Below are 18635 nucleotides of genomic sequence, written 5' to 3'. Positions count from 1 at the left end.
TGCACCACTGGCTTCTCCCACTGCACATCCACCACTGGCTTCTCCCACTACACCTCCACCACTGGCTTCTCCCACTACACCTCCACCACTGGCTTCTCCCACTACACCTCCACCACTGGCTTCTCCCACTGCACATCCACCACTGGCTTCTCCCACTGCACATCCACCACTGGCTTCTCCCACTACACCTCCACCACTGGCTTCTTTTACTGCACATCCACCACTGGCTTCTCTCACTGCACATCCACCACTGGCTTCTCTCACTGCACATCCACCACTGGCTTCTCTCACTGTACATCCACCACTGGCTTCTTTTACTGCACATGCACCACTGGCTTCTTTTACTGCACATGCACCACTGGCTTCTGCCACTGCACATCCACCACTGGCTTCTCCCACTGCACATCCACCACTGGCTTCTTTTACTGCACATGCACCACTGGCTTCTCCCACTGCACATGCACCACTGGCTTCTCCCACTGCACATCCACCACTGGCTTCTCCCACTGCACATCCACCACTGGCTTCTCCCACTGCACATCCACCACTGTCTTCTCCCACTGCACATCCACCACTGTCTTCTGCCACTGCACATCCACCACTGGCTTCTGCCACTGCACCTCCACCACTGGCTTCTCTCACTGCACCTCCACCGCTGGCTTCTCTCACTGCACCTCCACCGCTGGCTTCTTTTACTGCACCTCCACCACTGGCTTCTCTCACTGCACCTCCACCACTGGCTTCTTTTACTGCACCTCCACCACTAGCTTCTCCCACTGCACCTCCACAACCTTTAATATTTAAAATAAAAGTATTTTTCATGAATATTGCTGTAAATAAAGACAATTATCAATGTTTGGAAGAAGTTTCGAGAACGTCCGTCTTTTTTTTTGCGGTTCTCGACTGTTAAAGGAACTTCTGGTTCTGGCCTTGCAAACGTCACACTTGGAAATGGTTTCCCTCAGCGAAGCCCGACATCTTGCTCGTTTCCAAACTGAGTTGCTGCATAATTTAACGTTTTCGTTCCCCCTGAATGAAATCAGTCATCTTTCGGGAATCCAAACACGGCTTTCCACCCTCCCGTCAGTAATTTCACAACATCAGGCAATCCCACACAGAGGAATTTATTCATTTATTTATACTCGGTGACGTCGATCAACGTCATGACGTACTTTTAACCCGCAACGTCGATCAACGTCATGACGTAATTTTAACCCGTGACGTCAATCAACGTCATGACGTAATTTTAACCCGTGACGTCAATCAACGTCAAGACGTACATTAACCCGTGACGTCAATCAACGTCATGACGTACTTTTTTAACCCGTGACGTCGATCAACGTCATGACGTACTTTTAACCCGGTCTCGTCAGGAAACCATAACCATTCCCCGATTGAAAACGTTTTCGACAAACGGCCTTTAACCCCTGAAACGTATCGAAATATCATGAAATAATATAATGTCGATTTTAAATACATTGCGACGACAAAAACAACGATTATTAAAACTACCTCTGACCCGGAATCCCGACGGCCATTGTTCGTGCTGTGGGAGCGCTGATCGGCTCCCCTTGTGTTCTTCTTCTCTCCGTCTCAGTGAAACGTCATCTCCTCACATTACCCAACACTCTCCCTCTCGCTCCCTATATATATGTATTCCTCGTCCTCATGTTATTCCTCTCGACGACTGTTCCTCGTCGCCTTTCTGTGCATCCATCCGCTCGTTTTCATGTGATTTCCATGTTTCCTCCTTTTGCGTTCTCGTGTTGTTCAAGCGGTTCGTCGATGGAGCAAAAGGAATCCTTGATCCCGGGGACGCAAGGGGCCAAGTGAGGAGCGAACGGGACTTTCGGCGACGAGTTGTGTGTGCTTGGTCGCTCGAGGCTTGACGAGCTCATAGTAAGTGAGGGTCAGTTTGCGGATCGGACCGTGTTTCGGGTACGAGCTCTGGCTCACAGCTCCATAACGTCGAGCACACGCATGTTTTTACCGGTGCCGCAAATTACGTCACGGAAGGTGTCCGTTAAGCGTGTTGATGATACCAGTGTATGCCCATACGTGTGTGGCCGTGCATGGAAAAAAAACAACTTTCAAACCGCGTGCCACAAACAAACACACAGGCCGTTCCTTCGCTCTCGCGTGGCCGAACGTGCAAAAAAAAAAATTAAAAAACTGTCAAACAACCACACAGGCCGCTCCTTCGCTCTCGTAAACGACGACTGGATTGGGGCATTGTGTTTATCTAATATAGAATAGGCAAAGCCTAGAAGCGAACGTCGAATTCTTCTTACATTCGCTTCTTAAATATATCAAATTAAAGTCTTTTTGCTATGAAAAAATAAATATTACCTTCACATTACCTTCACAACAACAACTACACCGCCTAGAACAGGATCTCATCTGAAAAAATAAATATTACCTTAACATCACCGTCACAACAACAACTACACCGCCAAGAACAGGATCTCATCTGAAAAAATAAATATTACCTTAACATTACCTTCACAACAACAACTACACCGCCGAGAACAGGATCTCATCTAAAAAAAATTAATATTACCTCAACATTACCTTCACAACAACAACAACACCGCCGAGAACAGTATCTCATCTGAAAAAAAAAAATCCTCAACATAACCTTCACAATGAGAACTACACCACATAGAACAGGATCTCATCTGCAAAAAATTAATATTACCTCAACATTACCTTCACAACAACAACAACACCACCGTCTAGAACAGGATCTCATCTGACGAAATAAATATTACCTCAACATTACCTTCACAACGAGAACTACACCACATAGAACAGGATCTCATCTAAAAAAAGAAATATTACCTCAACATTACCTTCACAACAACAACTACACCACCTAGAACAGGATCTCATATAAAAAAATTAATATTACCTCAACATTACCTTCACAATGACAACGACACCGCCGAGAACAGGATCTCATCTAAAAAAATTAATATTACCTCAACATTACCTTCACAACAACAACTACACCACCGAGAACAGGATCTCATCTGAAAGAAAAAAAAATCCTCAACATTACCTTCACAATGACAACTACACCGCCTAGAACAGGATCTCATCTAAAAAAATTAATATTACCTCAACATTACCTTCACAACAACAACAACACCGCATAGAACAGGATCTCATCTGAAGAAATAAATATTACCTCAACATTACCTTCACAACGAGAACTACACCACATAGAACAGGATCTCATCTAAAAAAAGAAATATTACCTCAACATTACCTTCACAACAACAACTACACCACCTAGAACAGGATCTCATATAAAAAAATTAATATTACCTTAACATTACCTTCACAATGACAACGACACCGCCGAGAACAGGATCTCATCTAAAAAAATTAATATTACCTCAACATTACCTTCACAACAACAACTACACCACCGAGAACAGGATCTCATCTGAAAGAAAAAAAAAATCCTCAACATTACCTTCACAATGACAACTACACCGCCTAGAACAGGATCTCATCTAAAAAAATTAATATTACCTCAACATTACCTTCACAATGACAACTACACCGCCTAGAACAGGATCTCATCTAAAAAAATAAATATTACCTCAACATTACCTTCGCAACGACAACTACACCGCCTAGAACAGGATCTCATGTAAAAAAATACTACAAGCGAACGTAGTATTCTTCTTACATTCGCTTCTGACTTTACCTATAACTTGTTCACAACTGTATACGCAATTTCTGGTTACTTCGGCCTGGATTCAGGATCAGCGATGAAATAATGTAAATCACGATTAAAAATTATTTTTTGATAATGCGGGAGATATCTTTATTAAAATCAGTGGAGGAAATATAAACCATGTCTGATATTATTTGGATCTTTCATGTCTCCGACGATGCCTTTATCTCCCGGCATGCATCATTCCCCATGACAAAAACCGGAAACAAAAAAAAACATAAGCAAAAAAAAAAAACGGAAGCAAAAGGGTCATAGCCAACAACACGGATTCCAAATTGCCAGGGTATTGTGTTGTTGTTTCCTATTCTCTCATGTGCACGCGTTAAGTAATATTCACAAGATAGAAATAAAACCCAATCGTGTTTCTACACCGCACAGCGTTTTAAAAAAACCGGAAGCAAAAGGGTCATCGCCAATGACACAGATTCCAAATTGCCAGGGATATTGTGTTGTTGTTGTTGTTGTTGTTTCCTATTCTCTCATGTGCACGCGTTAAGTATGAAGCTCACTGCGTTCACTAATATGGAATAGGCAAAGTCTAGAAGCGAATGTAGAATTCTTCTTACATTCGCTTCTGACTTTACCTATTACCTCAACATTACCTTCACTACACCGCCGAGAACAGGATCTCATCTGAAAGAAAAAAAAAATTCCTCAACATTGCCTTCACAACGACAACTACACCGCCTAGAACAGGATCTCATCTAAAAAAAATACTACAAGTGAACGTAGTATTCTTCTTACATTCGCTTCTGACTTTACCTATTACCTCAACATTACCTTCACAACAACTACACTGCCGAGAACAGGATCTCATCTGAAAGAAAAAAAAAAATTCCTCAACATTGCCTCCACAACGACAACTACACCGCCTAGAACAGGATCTCATATAAAAAAAATACTACAAGTGAACGTAGTATTCTTCTTACATTCGCTTCTGACTTAACCTATAACTTGTTCACAACTGTATACGCAATTTCCGGTTACTTCGGCCTGGATTCAGGATCAGCGATGAAATAATGTAAATCACGATTAAAAATTATTTTTTGATAATGCGGGAGATATCTTTATTAAAATCAGTGGAGGAAATATACACCATGTCTGATATTATTTGGATCTTTCATGTCTCCGACGATGCCTTTATCTCCCGGCATGCATCATTCCCCATGACAAAAACCGGAAACAAAAAATAACCAGAAGCAAAAAAAAACGGAAGCAAAAGGGTCATAGCCAACAACACGGATTCCAAATTGCCAGGGTATTGTGTTGTTGTTTCCTATTCTCTCATGTGCACGCGTGAAGTAATATTCACAAGATAGAAATAAAACCCAATCGTGTTTATACGCCGCACAGCGTTTAAAAAAAACCGGAAACAAAAGGGTCATAGCCAACAACACGGATTCCAAATCGTCAGGGGGTATTGTGTTGTTGTTGTTTCCTATTCTCTCATGTGCCCCGAGTTAAGTAATATTCACAAGATAGAAATAAAACCCAATCGTGTTTATACACCGCACAGCGTTTAAAAACAACCGGAAGCAAAAGGGTCATGGCTAATGACACGATTCCAAATCGTCAGGGGGTATTGTGTTGTTGTTTCCTATTCTCTCATGTGCACGTGTTAAGTATGAAGCTCACTGCGTTCGCTATAAATGCGCATAAGAAATCGAGAAATTATTCGAATACAGTAAATCCTTACTGTCCAGAAGTTCGCATATCGCAGTTACGATTATTCGCAATTTATTTTTAATGGCCAATTATATATTCAATTAGCGCCAACGTATTTTGCCTTTTCGCAATGTCATCACAAGGAAAAACACAAAGATAAGAGAAGAGAAGAGAGAGAGAAAAAAAAACTTTCAAACAACCACACAGCCCATTCCTTCGCTCTCGTCGACTGGATTGGGGCATTGTGTTTATCTATAAATGCGCATAAGAAATCGAGAAATTATTAGAATACAGTGTCCTCACTATCCGGAAGTGGTGCGTGCCCGTACGGAATGTTCACATGCATTCCACGAATTATCGCTTGCATTGGAAGTAACAACTGCTGTGATACTTTCACACACAGAGTTAATTAATATCCAAATTAAAATCAAATTTACCTCCCTGTCTTTGCTTGCCATGACATTCGCTGCTATTGACCATTGCCACTTCTACGCCACGGTAACTAAGGCACCGATCCCCATCATAACCGGCACGGCACGTGACGTCATCGTCGGCCGGCCGTGCACCGGCCTACGCAGCAACGTGTCCTTTCATTGGTCGGTAAATAAATGGCCATAACTTGGGAACCACTTGGCCGATTAATATCAAAGCTTGAAAAGGCACATACTCAGGTCCCCAGCAATATACCTGGCAAGTTTCAATTAGATCGGACCAGTGGTTGTCGAGAAACAGCGGTCACACGCACACGCACATTGCTGGAATTGTAGATAGATAAACTAGTGCGTTCCCCTACGTGCGTGGCCGTACATGCAAAAAAAAACCAAAAAAAAAACATTTCAAACCACGTGCCAGAAACAACAACCACACAGGCCGTTACTTTGCTCTCGCGTGGCCGTACGTGCGTGGCCGTACATGCAAAAAAAAAAAAAAAAAAAAAAACTTTCAAAGAACAACACAGGCCATTCCTTCCCTCTCGTAAATGACGACTGGATTGGGGCATTGTGTTTATCAAAAATGCACATAAGAAATCGAGAAATTATTAGAATACAGTACGTCATCACAATCTGGAAGTCCGTACGTTGTAACCCGTAATGGGGAACGCGCTGGGTGCAAAACACCAAGCAACGTGTCCTGTCACTGTTAACTAAATGGCGCCCTTTCCCCCATCGGCCACGCCTATGCAGCAACGTGTCCTTGGTTTGGTAAACAAATGGCCATAACTTGGGAACCACTTATCCGATTAATATCAAACCTTGAAAAGGCACATACTCAGGTCCCCAGCAATATACCTGGCAAGTTTCAATTAGATCGGACCAGTGGTTGTCGAGAAACAGCGGTCACACACACACACACACACACACACACACACACACACACACACACACACACACACACACACACACACACACACACACACACACACACACACACACACACACTCTGCTGGAATTATAGATAGATGTCCATCATGATGAAGAAAAAGATGGTTTTTACCGGAAACTTCTCACTCACAGACTGTGTTCTCGGTGGGGAGTTTAAAAAAGTTCTCAGAACCCGATACAAGAATCCAACAAACGGAAAACTTTCATGTTTGAATATATTCCGGAATATAATTGATAGCAAAATATACTTGTGCAGTCGGTGCCCGCTTAATATTGTACTTGTGTTCTTGAAAAAGTGCGAAGTTTTAAATAATTTTAAACAAATAATTGAATATCATTATCTCTGGTTGCTTCAGATCTTCATTGGTTAGCTCTTCTCCGTGAGTTTGTAGAAGTTGTGTGACGTCGGCTTCTTCCACCTCGTCAAAACCTGCTTCTATATTGGCCAAGCCGAGGATAACTTTCTTCATTGCAGAGATGGTCTTTAAGTCCTTTCAAGTCATTGACACATTCAGGCCACAAATTCCCACACACACACACACACACACACACACACACACACACACACACACACACACACACACACACACACACACACACACACACACACACACACACACACACACACACACACACACACACACACACACACACACACACACCATTCGTGCACACCTGAGTAACTTCGCGTGCGCACCTGAGATGTATATCAATGATGTTTCCATCAGTTTAATATACACTCAGTGTACAAATCATTAGGAACACCTTTCTAATATTGAGTTGCACCACTTTTGCCATAAAAACGGCCTCAATTCATTGGGGACATGGACTCCACAAGGTGTCGAAAGTGTTCCACAGGGATGTTGGCCCATGTTGACTCCAATGCTTCCCACAGTTGTGTCAAATTGGCTGGCTGGTAGTGGATCTCTACTCCGAATAGCTCATTCCATCTCAACCCACAGATGCTCAAATAGATTGAGATCTGGTGACTGGGCAGGCCACTGCAGTAAGCTGAATTCACCGTTATGTTCATGGAACCATTCCTGGACAATCCTCACCTTGTGGCATGGGTCATTATCCTGCTGAAGAAATCCATTTGTAGATGGATAGACTGCTGCCATAAAGGGATGCACCTGATTGGCAATGATGTTCAATTAACCTGTGACATTCAAACGTTGCTCCACTTTCATCAAGGGGCACGATGTATGCCATGAAAACACACCCACACCATCACACCATCACACCACCACCACCAGCCTGCAGTGTTGACACACGGCATGATGGATGCATGTACTCATGTGGTTTTCTCCATACCCTAGTCCTCCCATCAGCATGAAACAGCAGGTTTGATTGGTTATAGTCAGCAAACGTCACCACTCTTCCATGCATTATATTATGAGCTCATGGGAGATTTTCTCTTTGGTGAGTTACATGGCCAAACCATTTCAGACAAAACCTTGTAATCCAGCGGGGCATGGCCTGCCGGTATGAAGCCGGTAAGGCGCGGTTTCTGTCTGCCCGGAAATGTTCGGCTCTGTTGTTGTTTGTTGCTGCAAGATTGTGGTTCTTTTATTGCCAGCTTTGCAAATGCAAAAACATAGAAAAAGGTCACGGGCAATCACATACTGGGAGAAACTAGTCTTAAACCCTACCTGGTTAACACAACACCTCCCCCTGTGTGGTGACACTTAACAATCTTAAGCTCACAGTTTTCCCTTCTTAACTTACATCGAAATGTCTCCTCCTCGTCCACGGACCATGCAACACTATACAACCCTACCTTTATTATGAAATCCCTCCATCTACCCCACATACATAACAATAATAATATATATTCCCTGACAAGGAATGTCAATGCAGGAAGAGTCCATTAAGCACATCAGAGCTTGTACTGTTATTACCAAGATATGGTTGCTTGTCCATTCTCTATTCTTTTAAATGCTAAGCATCAAGCAAGGAAGCAGCATGGACCATTAATATTATGGCTCAGACAGCATTCAAAAGGAGGTGATCCAATACAAAGAAGAATGCATTTTACGTTGGATTCCATTTTGGGAGAAAAACCAGCAACAACGGAATGGGACGTTGGCTGCTTGAGCTCAGCCAACCGCCGAGGAAACTGTGGCCCAGTTGTGTGACTGCTTCTGGCAATGTGCTGAGTGAGGGGTGAGGCTTTCATTTCATATATTTACTTGTTGTGTAAATTACTTTGAGTAAATCATATAGTTGTCTTGCATCTGAGTCCACTTTTCTTGCTCTTTCCACATGCATGTATTTTATTCGTGTTCCTCCATGCAATCTAGCATGGACTGATTGTCCCATACTTCCTTTTTGTTGTCATGTCCCCACTTACAGAATATGCTTTCTCCCATTCTCTTCCTTTTGTCATTTTTAAAATTCGATAGGATTAAAGGACAGAGTTAATTTTTGTCATCAAAATCATCGATTAAAAATGCCCATTCCCTCTCTGCGGGCCCTCAAGAAGCCGTCCTAAATGATGACCATTTTCACAGTACGTACCACAAAGAGTAGCACTTTTCAAGATGGCCTCCATAACCCCAAATTATCACTTTCAACATGTTTTTTTTTTTCAGAAAAAAATGGAATCGGACACTTCAAGTGGTGGGGGTGGGGGGGGAGCACGTTCTATCCTAGTTTTTAAAATAAGGCAATGTCTCAATGTCTGTTCCTTATGGAATCAAAAACAATTTTGTTGACATCCATGAAACTACGCATTCATGCTTGGGATGTCTAGGCATTAAATAAATGACCCCTATCCTCCCCTCCACTCGTGTACATAGAGGACTTGCTATCTCCGCCTGTACACGTGGTTTAATCACTAATCCCTGTCTGTGGGAGCGGCTATTGCGGTTGGGGAAACAATGCCAATTCTGAAAGCAAATACTTTCAATACCAGAGGGAGTGGCTATGATTAGTTCATCAAAACAGAATTTGATACTGCACCATCACTTTTTTTTCATTTATGGGTGACATTTGTTTTCTCCAATGGACCATTTCATTCAGATATTTTCAAATTTCAAACCTTTGTCATCTGTCAAGTTGAAGGCCAAAAAGTCCACACACTCATTAAACACTATAGACAAAGCCATATATATATAATATGCAAAAGGTAATACAGGATACCACTTGCACTGGGCTGGCAATGACATTGGCATAATCGGCTGTGAAGCAAGGCATGCCATGCAACAGCCATGCAACACAGCATGCCAAAGCAACATAAGGCGTTTGGTGATTCATAGCTATAGCCTAGGCGCGAGACCCGATGTCATGGTGATGTTGTGCACGCATTTTATTGATTAGGATGTTCCTTTTTTTGGAGTCATTTGCAGGTTTAAAATCGACACTTTCAATGAGCGTTTAATGTCGCACGAGTAGTAACCACCTCCCCCTCCACTACCCCCTGCCACTGTTTCTATGACCATGAAATTACCTATAATTCTGCTCCTAATATAATGTAATTGCATGAATGAATCTTTTCTTCTTTTTGGTTTTTTAAGGCTTTTTTGTTTTTGTTTTTGTTTTTTTGCAATAAATTGCTGTATTTATTTACTTGTGTTTCTTTTCAGGTGGAAGAACCAGTGAGGATGCATTTTCGGTGTTTCTACAGAAGTCAGATGCAAGACATTGTGAACAGCATGAACCTCACACATTAAAGGGGGTCGAGGGAATGTTTGCTATATGATAGGCTCCAACTAATGCTCTAACTGGAGCATGACATTGAAGCAAAGTGCAATTGTGAAAGTAAAGCACAAGGCAAAATGTCATTTTCTTGTATTTTCATTGTTAATAAAAGCGTTTATTTTTCTACTTTCCATGTACAAAGCATCATTTTGCAACCTCACAAAGGAGATTTTACAAGTCATTCAATAATTTGTTGGTTTGTAATTGCAGCAGAGCAACGGTTATAAAGTGCCATAAATGCCTAAATATAAAGGAATAAAATGTTAAATTCTGCACTTTGATACATGAAGATAATTTAGAATTTTCCCTATAGTACTAGCATATCATAGTTTTATTTTTACCTTCACCATCAAAGGTGGATGGAGGTTATGTATTCAACCCTGGTTGTTTGTCTGTGAACAGGGTATCTCAAAAGGTTGTGCTCAGATTTGGACAAAACTTGGTGGACAGGTTGGGTGGGTGACGAGAATGAATTGATTCGATTTTGGTGAAGATCCGGATACTATAAAAAATTTTTAATTGATTCTATGCCATTGAGAGATATGGCCAAAAACTATATCGAACACGGTATCTCAAAAAAGTTATTGATGGATTCGGATGAAACTTGGTGCATGAGTTGGTTAGGTGACAATAGCAAGCCAATTATATTTTATTTAAGGTACGGATGCAGAATCGGCGCATCAGTGGGATACAAAGTGTCTACTGTTCAGCGTGGCAATGGTAGTGCTCTACCAAGTGCTGTTCTTGTTTGTTTGTGTGTTTTACAAAATACTTTGCAGTCAAGTTTGAATCAAAGGAAACAAATTTTATGATTTCACTTGGCGAAACAAAAAATTGTACAGTTGTAGAAACTTCGCAATGATACTGTCAAGCTGCTAAAGTATTCCTGATCTGCCAATGTTGAAAAAGCAACAAATTTGAGCTTCAAGATCATCATTCCCTTCTGCCAAGTCATGGAAATATTGTGTTTGTGGTTCCTGTTGACTTACATTCAGTCATTCTGCATGGCAGTCAGCACCACATTTCACAAGGGTTGATCTCGTGATATGGTGCAGGTACCAGGATTTCATGTGGAATGACAATGCAGTTGGGGAAGAGGGGGAAGGTGGTGATTTTTGGAGTTGCTCCAAAGATCGCTGATATGGGAGTTTTGCTGCCACACAGCACAGATGCGGCAGGTTTAACCCTGCAAAGCCATGGGAGGAATAAGCTAAATTTGTGCGATTTTAATGCAATAAGTAGGGAAAGAGAGAACGATAAGTATTGTCGTGTCATACTTTGTGGAATTTTCATTATGTTTCTTATATTTAGCCACTATTGGTCAAGTAGATGCAAATAAGAAAGGCCGTCATGCATCTACCCCTCTACAACATCCTGATTCTTGTGTGGTACACCTTCCATCTAATGATGATTACTCTTGTACCTCTATTTGTTCTCACGTTGATCAATTTGTCACCATTCATCCACTGTTCTTCATCTGCAGTGATTTAATCTGCCACCTTGCTATCTGGCTGAGTGTTAATTTGGCATTACAGCTACATCCTCTTTTGTAGGTCTTACCCAATCTGCAAATCTCTGAAACTGGTCCATTATCCCTCATGGACCTGACAATGACTAGCTTTCCATCCAATTTCTCCTTGTCATCCACTGCTCCTCTTCAATATTATGATCTGCTGATCAGGTTCATGTCACAGCACCTGTCTTTTTGGTGATTGTAAGAAAACTACCTCAACTATACAGAATATGGTTGTTCACACAGGCAAATTGGCAAGGACTTCAACTTGCCCTCTCACAAAATAATTCAGCGATCTCCAAAGCACCTGTTATTGATTCTGCCTGGGAATACTTTCACAGAAGTTTACTTTCTCTCATGCACCGGTATATCGTACATTGTCTGTGGATCTTCTCTCCATCCTCTCAGCCCTGATACTTTGAACCCTGTAGGAAAGTGTTTGTGGTCCAGCAGCTTCATCAATTTTGAAAGCGAACTTGACTCGGGGTAACATTGCGTCATTCCTTAAGGCTCGTAACAAGTGTGTGTCCAAGCCAGAAAACGTGGTAAATCTCAAGGCTGACCTCTCCAACCAGTCTCCTTCGTAAAAGTAATGATAGCACCTTGTCGAGTCTATTTCTGGTGTGTGCTTCCCTCATCTCAAATGACATCTCTGCAGACTATGTTTTGGGAAGGATAATTGCCTTGCTCTATGTTTGCTACCAAATTGTGTGTACCCAACCCTACCTGTTCTGTCCCCATCTTGCACCCACTGTCTACTAGACTTTGTGTTGTCACGTGAGAGAAAGAATGGAGCACAGACATGCAAGGGAGAGAAAGTTCTGTCCATCCTCGGCCCAACTTTGGCAATGGGCTCAGATGATGTCGGTGTTCATGTCTAATTCTGCTCTGCTACTCATGCTTCTCTTCTGTCATTCTCCTTTGGCTGCCTCCTATCTGCCTGGTGGTTGACCTGGTGGTCATCCACAAGAATGGTGCAAAAGCAGATCCTATCAAATACAGAGCAGAAAGCTGAACTCCATGTATCAGCAAAACCATTAAATCCATCATAGCTGCTGATATCAAGGCTCTCCTGTTTTCAAACAGTGCGATTCCTGGCTATTAATTTGGATATTATCCGTCACTCAACTCATGACTTTCTGTTCCTCTGTCGGCAGTGGTTGGAGGCTCTAATTCTTATATCCAGAGCATATCTCTGGGCATTTCCTGGGCATTCAACATCGTCTTGCATCCTGCTTTACTTCCCAAGCTCTCCACCTGTGGCATACAAGGCCACCTTCATTCTTGGATTTTTGACTTCCTTATAAACCCAACCCTCTTACTTGCAGGTTACATTGTTTCCTTTGCTCTTGTCCTTCCTCGTTTTTTTTTTTGTTTTTTTTCCAATCATTCCCTTGTTTATTTGTGTAACCTGTCCCACTGCCCCATTCAGCTCATCCCCTCCACTGTCTTGCTCTTCTGTGTATCTCAAAGTTGTAAAGAGGAAAAAATTCAATAATGTAGTACTAAACATGATTCTCTCATTTTGCTTTGCAGTCAGGGAGCAGGAATAAGACCAAAGATCTATGGAATATTTGTGATTAAAGAAGGCCAATAAATATATTGAGGTCTACAGTAATAGACGAGAGCGCCGGTTAATAGATGAGTATGCCCCGGTTAGAATAGGTATACCATATCCCTGTGTGTCGTAAGAGGCGACCAGGGTTGCGTCAGGAAGGGCATCCGGCGTAAAAACCTATGCCAAATCATTATGAGGACAACAAAACGAATTTCCATACCGGATCGGTCGAGGCCTGGGTTACCAATGACCCCCACCGGTACCGGTGGTCAGCAGGGTACCAGTGGAAATTGTGCTACTGCTGGGCGAAGGAGGAGAAGGAGACAGGGAAGGCGAGTCCGGAGGCATTGGTAATGTGGGAAGGGTAGAAGTGTGGAGGTGAGAGTTGGAACTCTAAATGTTGGGACGATGACTGGCAAAGGGCGAGAGTTTGCTGATATGATGGAGAGCCGCCAGGCAGGAGGAGAAGAGGAAGGCCAAAGAAGAGGTTCATGGATGCGGTGAGGGCGGACATGCGGGTGGTTGGAGTGTCAATGGAAGATGTAGAGGATAGAGCGAAATGGAGACGGTTGATCCGCTGTGGCGACCCCTAACGGGAGCAGCCGAAAGAAAAAGAAGAGTAATACACGAGAGCGCATACCTTCGCCAGTCTGAACGGTGTACGTTTTGTATCCCACTGATGGGCCAGATCTGGATCCAGACCTGAACCAAAATCTAATCGGCTCGTTCTTGTCGCCTACCCAACTCATCCACCTTGCATTGTCCAAATCCGTCCATAACTGTATGATATATCGCTTTTGGCTCTGTCTCTCAATGGTGAAGAATCACTTTTAAAAATTCTCAGATCCGGATCTTCACCAAGATCTAATCAATTGGTCCTTTGCACACACCTAACCTGTCCACCAAATTTTGTCCCAATCAGTCCATAACCTTTTGAGATATCCTGCTCACAAACAGACAGATGGATGAAAACATAACCTCCGTCCACCTTCGGTAACGGCACTTTCATGTTAGCTCATTGCGTACTTACAATGCATTGATGTTATCAGCAAATGGGATGTAGAACCGCGAGATTATTCACTTATCAATTTTTGGGGCTTTTTAAAAATGAATTACTTTTGCAATTATATTTGAAAATGTCTTTTGTCATAAAAAATACAAACTATAATAAACGAACAAATTGTCTTTCTTGTAAGTTAAGGTTTTACAGTGCATTGTTCTAGTCATTATGTGCATGATACGTCATCTCAGCCTGAAATTCATTTAGATATCCATATGAATTTATTCACAAGGCTCTTCCTCGTCATTCTTTTTTGGAATTCAAGAATTCCCAGATGGAATTTTGTGTACGAGTGTGTTTGTTTACCAGATGGAACCTGTCGAGTGTGAAGCTGCAAAACGCCGAAAAATCGCTTCGTGAAAAGCCAGCTTAAGACCGAATCTGGTCACTAACGCACCCAAGCAGAGAATGCTTTAGCATGTCGAGCAGATCTAAACCTTGTCAGTAATCAATCAGGGTAAATAACCCGGTTTAGACCCCCAGGGAAAAGCCAATCATATCAAAATGGTTTTATGCAGCATAGCAGGATGTAGAGGCAAAGCGGACAACATAATAGAAACGGTCCTCTGGATGAAAGACATAATAGATAAACGCTTAAACAGTAAGGTGAAATGAATCAAAAAGACTGAGGTGCCACAAAGACAACTTTCATTCACTCAAGAACCGAACCAAGTTTGGTTGGATATAGCGTGCAAGGCAGTGGCATGGGGAGCTGTGGCACGCAGCTTGGGTCCTTTCTCTCTTTCTTTCTTTCTTTCTTTCTTTCATTTATTTTTCTCCCCCAGCACACATGGCAGTAACGTCCGGGACAGAGGGTGCACACACACAACAACCAACCTAAATGAGTATTGCCATAGAGAGATGAATCGAACAATGATTGACTGAATGATCTGGAACAAAGGGATCGTTCCTTTTTATAGCTTCCCATGTCCCCCTGCCCCTCTATCGGAGTTGTGCTCAGCCCACACTGGAGTACTGCCAAATCATGGTGCCCCCTGCCAGTGGAGTCAGACAATCACGCTCATCATGGGTGTAACCCCCCCCCCCTTGTGGGGGAGGGGGGAATTGCATGTGCAGAACCAATAGGGGCTTGGCACACTGGAGCTATCCCTCCGCCAATCGCACACAAACATCAGAAGCTGATGGGGAGACAATTCCCAACCTTGTTTTAGTGGCCTGTTCAAAACAGGTTCCGTGCCGCCACCATGGCACCCTGTAGCCGGGGCCAGTTTCAATCCCATCTCTCAGAGAGGGAACAACTGACGAGACGTCTTTACCATCTGTAACCATTAAAGTTGAACAGCTTTACCCCCCACCCCCCAATGTTTACATGAATGACTACTTCTCTCTAAATATTGATCTTAATACAGAAAATGAATGTGAATGGTGTTAAAACTTTAATTCTACTCTTGACTACTCTCCAACCCTAATGAACTTAACATTATGGCTGGCAGGATATCTTCGAGATATGCACACTTGCCTCAGTTCTTAACCCTAGTTTTGAATCTCGGCCCTGCTATAAGCTTTATCCTAGTGTTCCGCAGGGAAGTCGATTCAGCATTGTGTGCCGTCCTTTGGATGGGCGTTAAACTTGTTGTCCCATCTGCTGGCATAAGCGGACATTAATGAGCCCACTATGTCTTTTGTGAAGAGTAGGCCAGTTTTTGCCAGCATCTTGGCTTAAGGGCTTCATTTCAAATTCCTGTCACCTTCAATTAAACGTCAGGCTTAGCAGCCACTTCGTGGGGATGAATATGCACAAGGAGGACAGGAGGAGTAACGATAGGAGATAGGAAACCGGGCAGACAGTTACCATCATATTATTTAGATTGTGATGTTTTACACGTCATAACATTCCTCAAAGGTTGTCATATTTCTGTGTGATTGGAAAAGTATCGTTGAGATACCCAGGTGGAGTGGCAGCCTGTTCTCCTATGTTTTTCAGGAATAATTCAGCTGACAATCTATAGTTTGATCATTTGGACAAATAATAGAGAATCTAGCATGTGCGCTGACTTGTTCATCGATTGTTTGTTCATCGATTGTTTGTTCATCGATTGTGCACCGATTGTTCATCGGTCATGTAATTTTTATAACCTGTCTGAAAATTCCAGGCCTCACATATCAGGGCAGCGTCCAACTGGACATGCAAAGGCCATCGGACGATATGATTTATTTATTTATTTTCCAGTTCTTTTGCGATTATGGCAAACCTTTATGCTCTCCATTTTGACATGGGATACCTTCACCCATCCATCCAGTTGTCATGTTGAAGCTATGGGAAGCTGCAGCAGCTGTGCTGAGAGAGATGAGATCCAAGATGATCATCCAACTCTGTACAAGGTAAACGGCAGTGGCACTCTTGAATTATGGGTTGTTTGTTTTTTCGACTTGTATACTGTGTTCCCTATAACACTACCTTTAAGATTGTTATTTTAGGTACATCTCGAAAAGCAACTGTTCCTATAATTTTGCATGAATCGTTGCTATATCCAGATTATTTATTAAGTTTTTTTTTCATCATTCTTTTACCAAAAGGATGCCTTGTTTTTATTAACACCCCGTGGCAATATCATTTAATGATATTGTCGTGTCCAGGGGGTTAGCCCCTACCTGGACGGGTGGCCAAACAGTTCTCTTAAGGGGCTGTCACACCTTGACGTTTTAGCCAGTGTATGGCAAGGTCTCAAAATGTATGTAAAACGCTGGCGTACGCTGAACTATTGATGTTTTTTTAAGTTTTGGGCGTATAATAATGTGTTGGACGTATGCATAACGTATTAGTAACGAACACAGAACGTTTTAATCACACATAGATAACTTATACCAACGAATGCTGAGCGTGTTGTCGGCGTTCACAACCTATGCCCAACGATAGTCTAACTTATGCATAGCACGGCAGCGTATCACTGACAATCACGTGGCGTAGGCTATTAAAAGGCTGCGGCTCGACGATTCAAATCATAACCGCACTAGACATCGAAGTGTGAAGCCGCTGTCACACCTTGACGTTTTAGCCAGCGTATGCCGACGTATGAAAAATTTGCCGAACCAAGCTGGCACACGTCGAATACATTATGGGTAAGTTTGTATACGTTAAGAGCATGCTGGCAGACGTCGTAGTACGCCGAGGTGTTACACAAATTTTCCATGCTTGAAATTTTTCGACGTATGCCAGAGTATGACTCACACGTTCCGCATAATGCTGGCCATAAGTTGTAGGCACGTTACACGATCGTTGACACACGTCGACACACGTTACTTGTAAGTTACTCATAAGTCGAAACACGTTGAGGTAATGTTTAGCTTACCCCAAACTTATTTCTGGATCCAGAGTTATACGTGTGAGTCATACGCTGGCATACGTCGAAAAATTTCAAGCATGGAAAATTTGTGTAACACCTCGGCGTACTACGACGTATGCCAGCGTACTACGACGTATGCCAGCATACTACGACGTATGCCAGCGTGCTCTTAACGTATACAAACTTACCCATAACGTATTCGACGTGTGCCAGCATTTTAGCAAAATTTTGCATACGTCAGGCATACGCTGGCTAAATCGTCAAGGTGTGACAGGGCCTTTAGAGGCTTACAGCCGAGACTTTTGGAGGTTATGGCACGCGCTGGAAGGAAAGGGCGGCAAAGGTCGGAGGCACACGGGTTGTAATCAAACTCACAGCGGATACACGGACACCAGCAAATTGAATAAATAATGATTTAATAAACAGAAAATCAACAGTTATAATGGAAAGAAATTAAGACATGAGGTTACTTAAATCTCATTTTGAGGAGCCTCCACACAGACTTAAATACAAACAAGGGGACAGTAAAACAAAGAAAAATCCCTCCTTTATTTCAGCACTTAGCTTTGTCCAGAGATGGTCTTCTTTGAAGTTGGCGATCGCACCGTGGCATCCTGTGTGTGAAAATGCGGCCCAAATGGCATGCAGCCGCTCTCTGGGCGGGCAAACGTACAGGAGGTAATTCAGGCGGCGATACTCAAC

At 42.6% G+C, this 18635-nt stretch overlaps 1 protein-coding gene across 2 annotated transcripts in view; it reads left to right on the top strand.

Moving 5' to 3' along the window:
• The first annotated feature begins 1394 nt into the window (after positions 1–1394).
• The window catches only part of LOC147034751 (fibroblast growth factor receptor substrate 2-like), a 43814-nt gene continuing 26573 nt past the window's right edge, over positions 1395–18635 (top strand). Inside the window, exons 1-2 of one of the 2 annotated variants that reach the window (XM_085888202.1) lie at positions 1395–1909; positions 16890–16971. In XM_085888202.1, coding sequence (XP_085744328.1) covers positions 16906–16971 — 66 coding nt within the window. In that variant the 5' untranslated portion in view covers positions 1395–1909; positions 16890–16905. The remainder of the gene's footprint in view (positions 1910–16889; positions 16972–18635) is intronic. The other variant, XM_085888191.1, reaches the window with a different exon arrangement.

The sequence above is a fragment of the Eptatretus burgeri genome, chromosome 1, assembly GCF_056783735.1.
Source record: "Eptatretus burgeri isolate ZD-2024b chromosome 1, Ebu_testis_v1, whole genome shotgun sequence".
NCBI classification, from domain to species: Eukaryota; Metazoa; Chordata; class Myxini; order Myxiniformes; family Myxinidae; genus Eptatretus; species Eptatretus burgeri.
The sequence above is the reverse complement of the archived record's forward strand: the minus strand, read 5'-3'. Positions and strand labels throughout refer to the sequence as shown.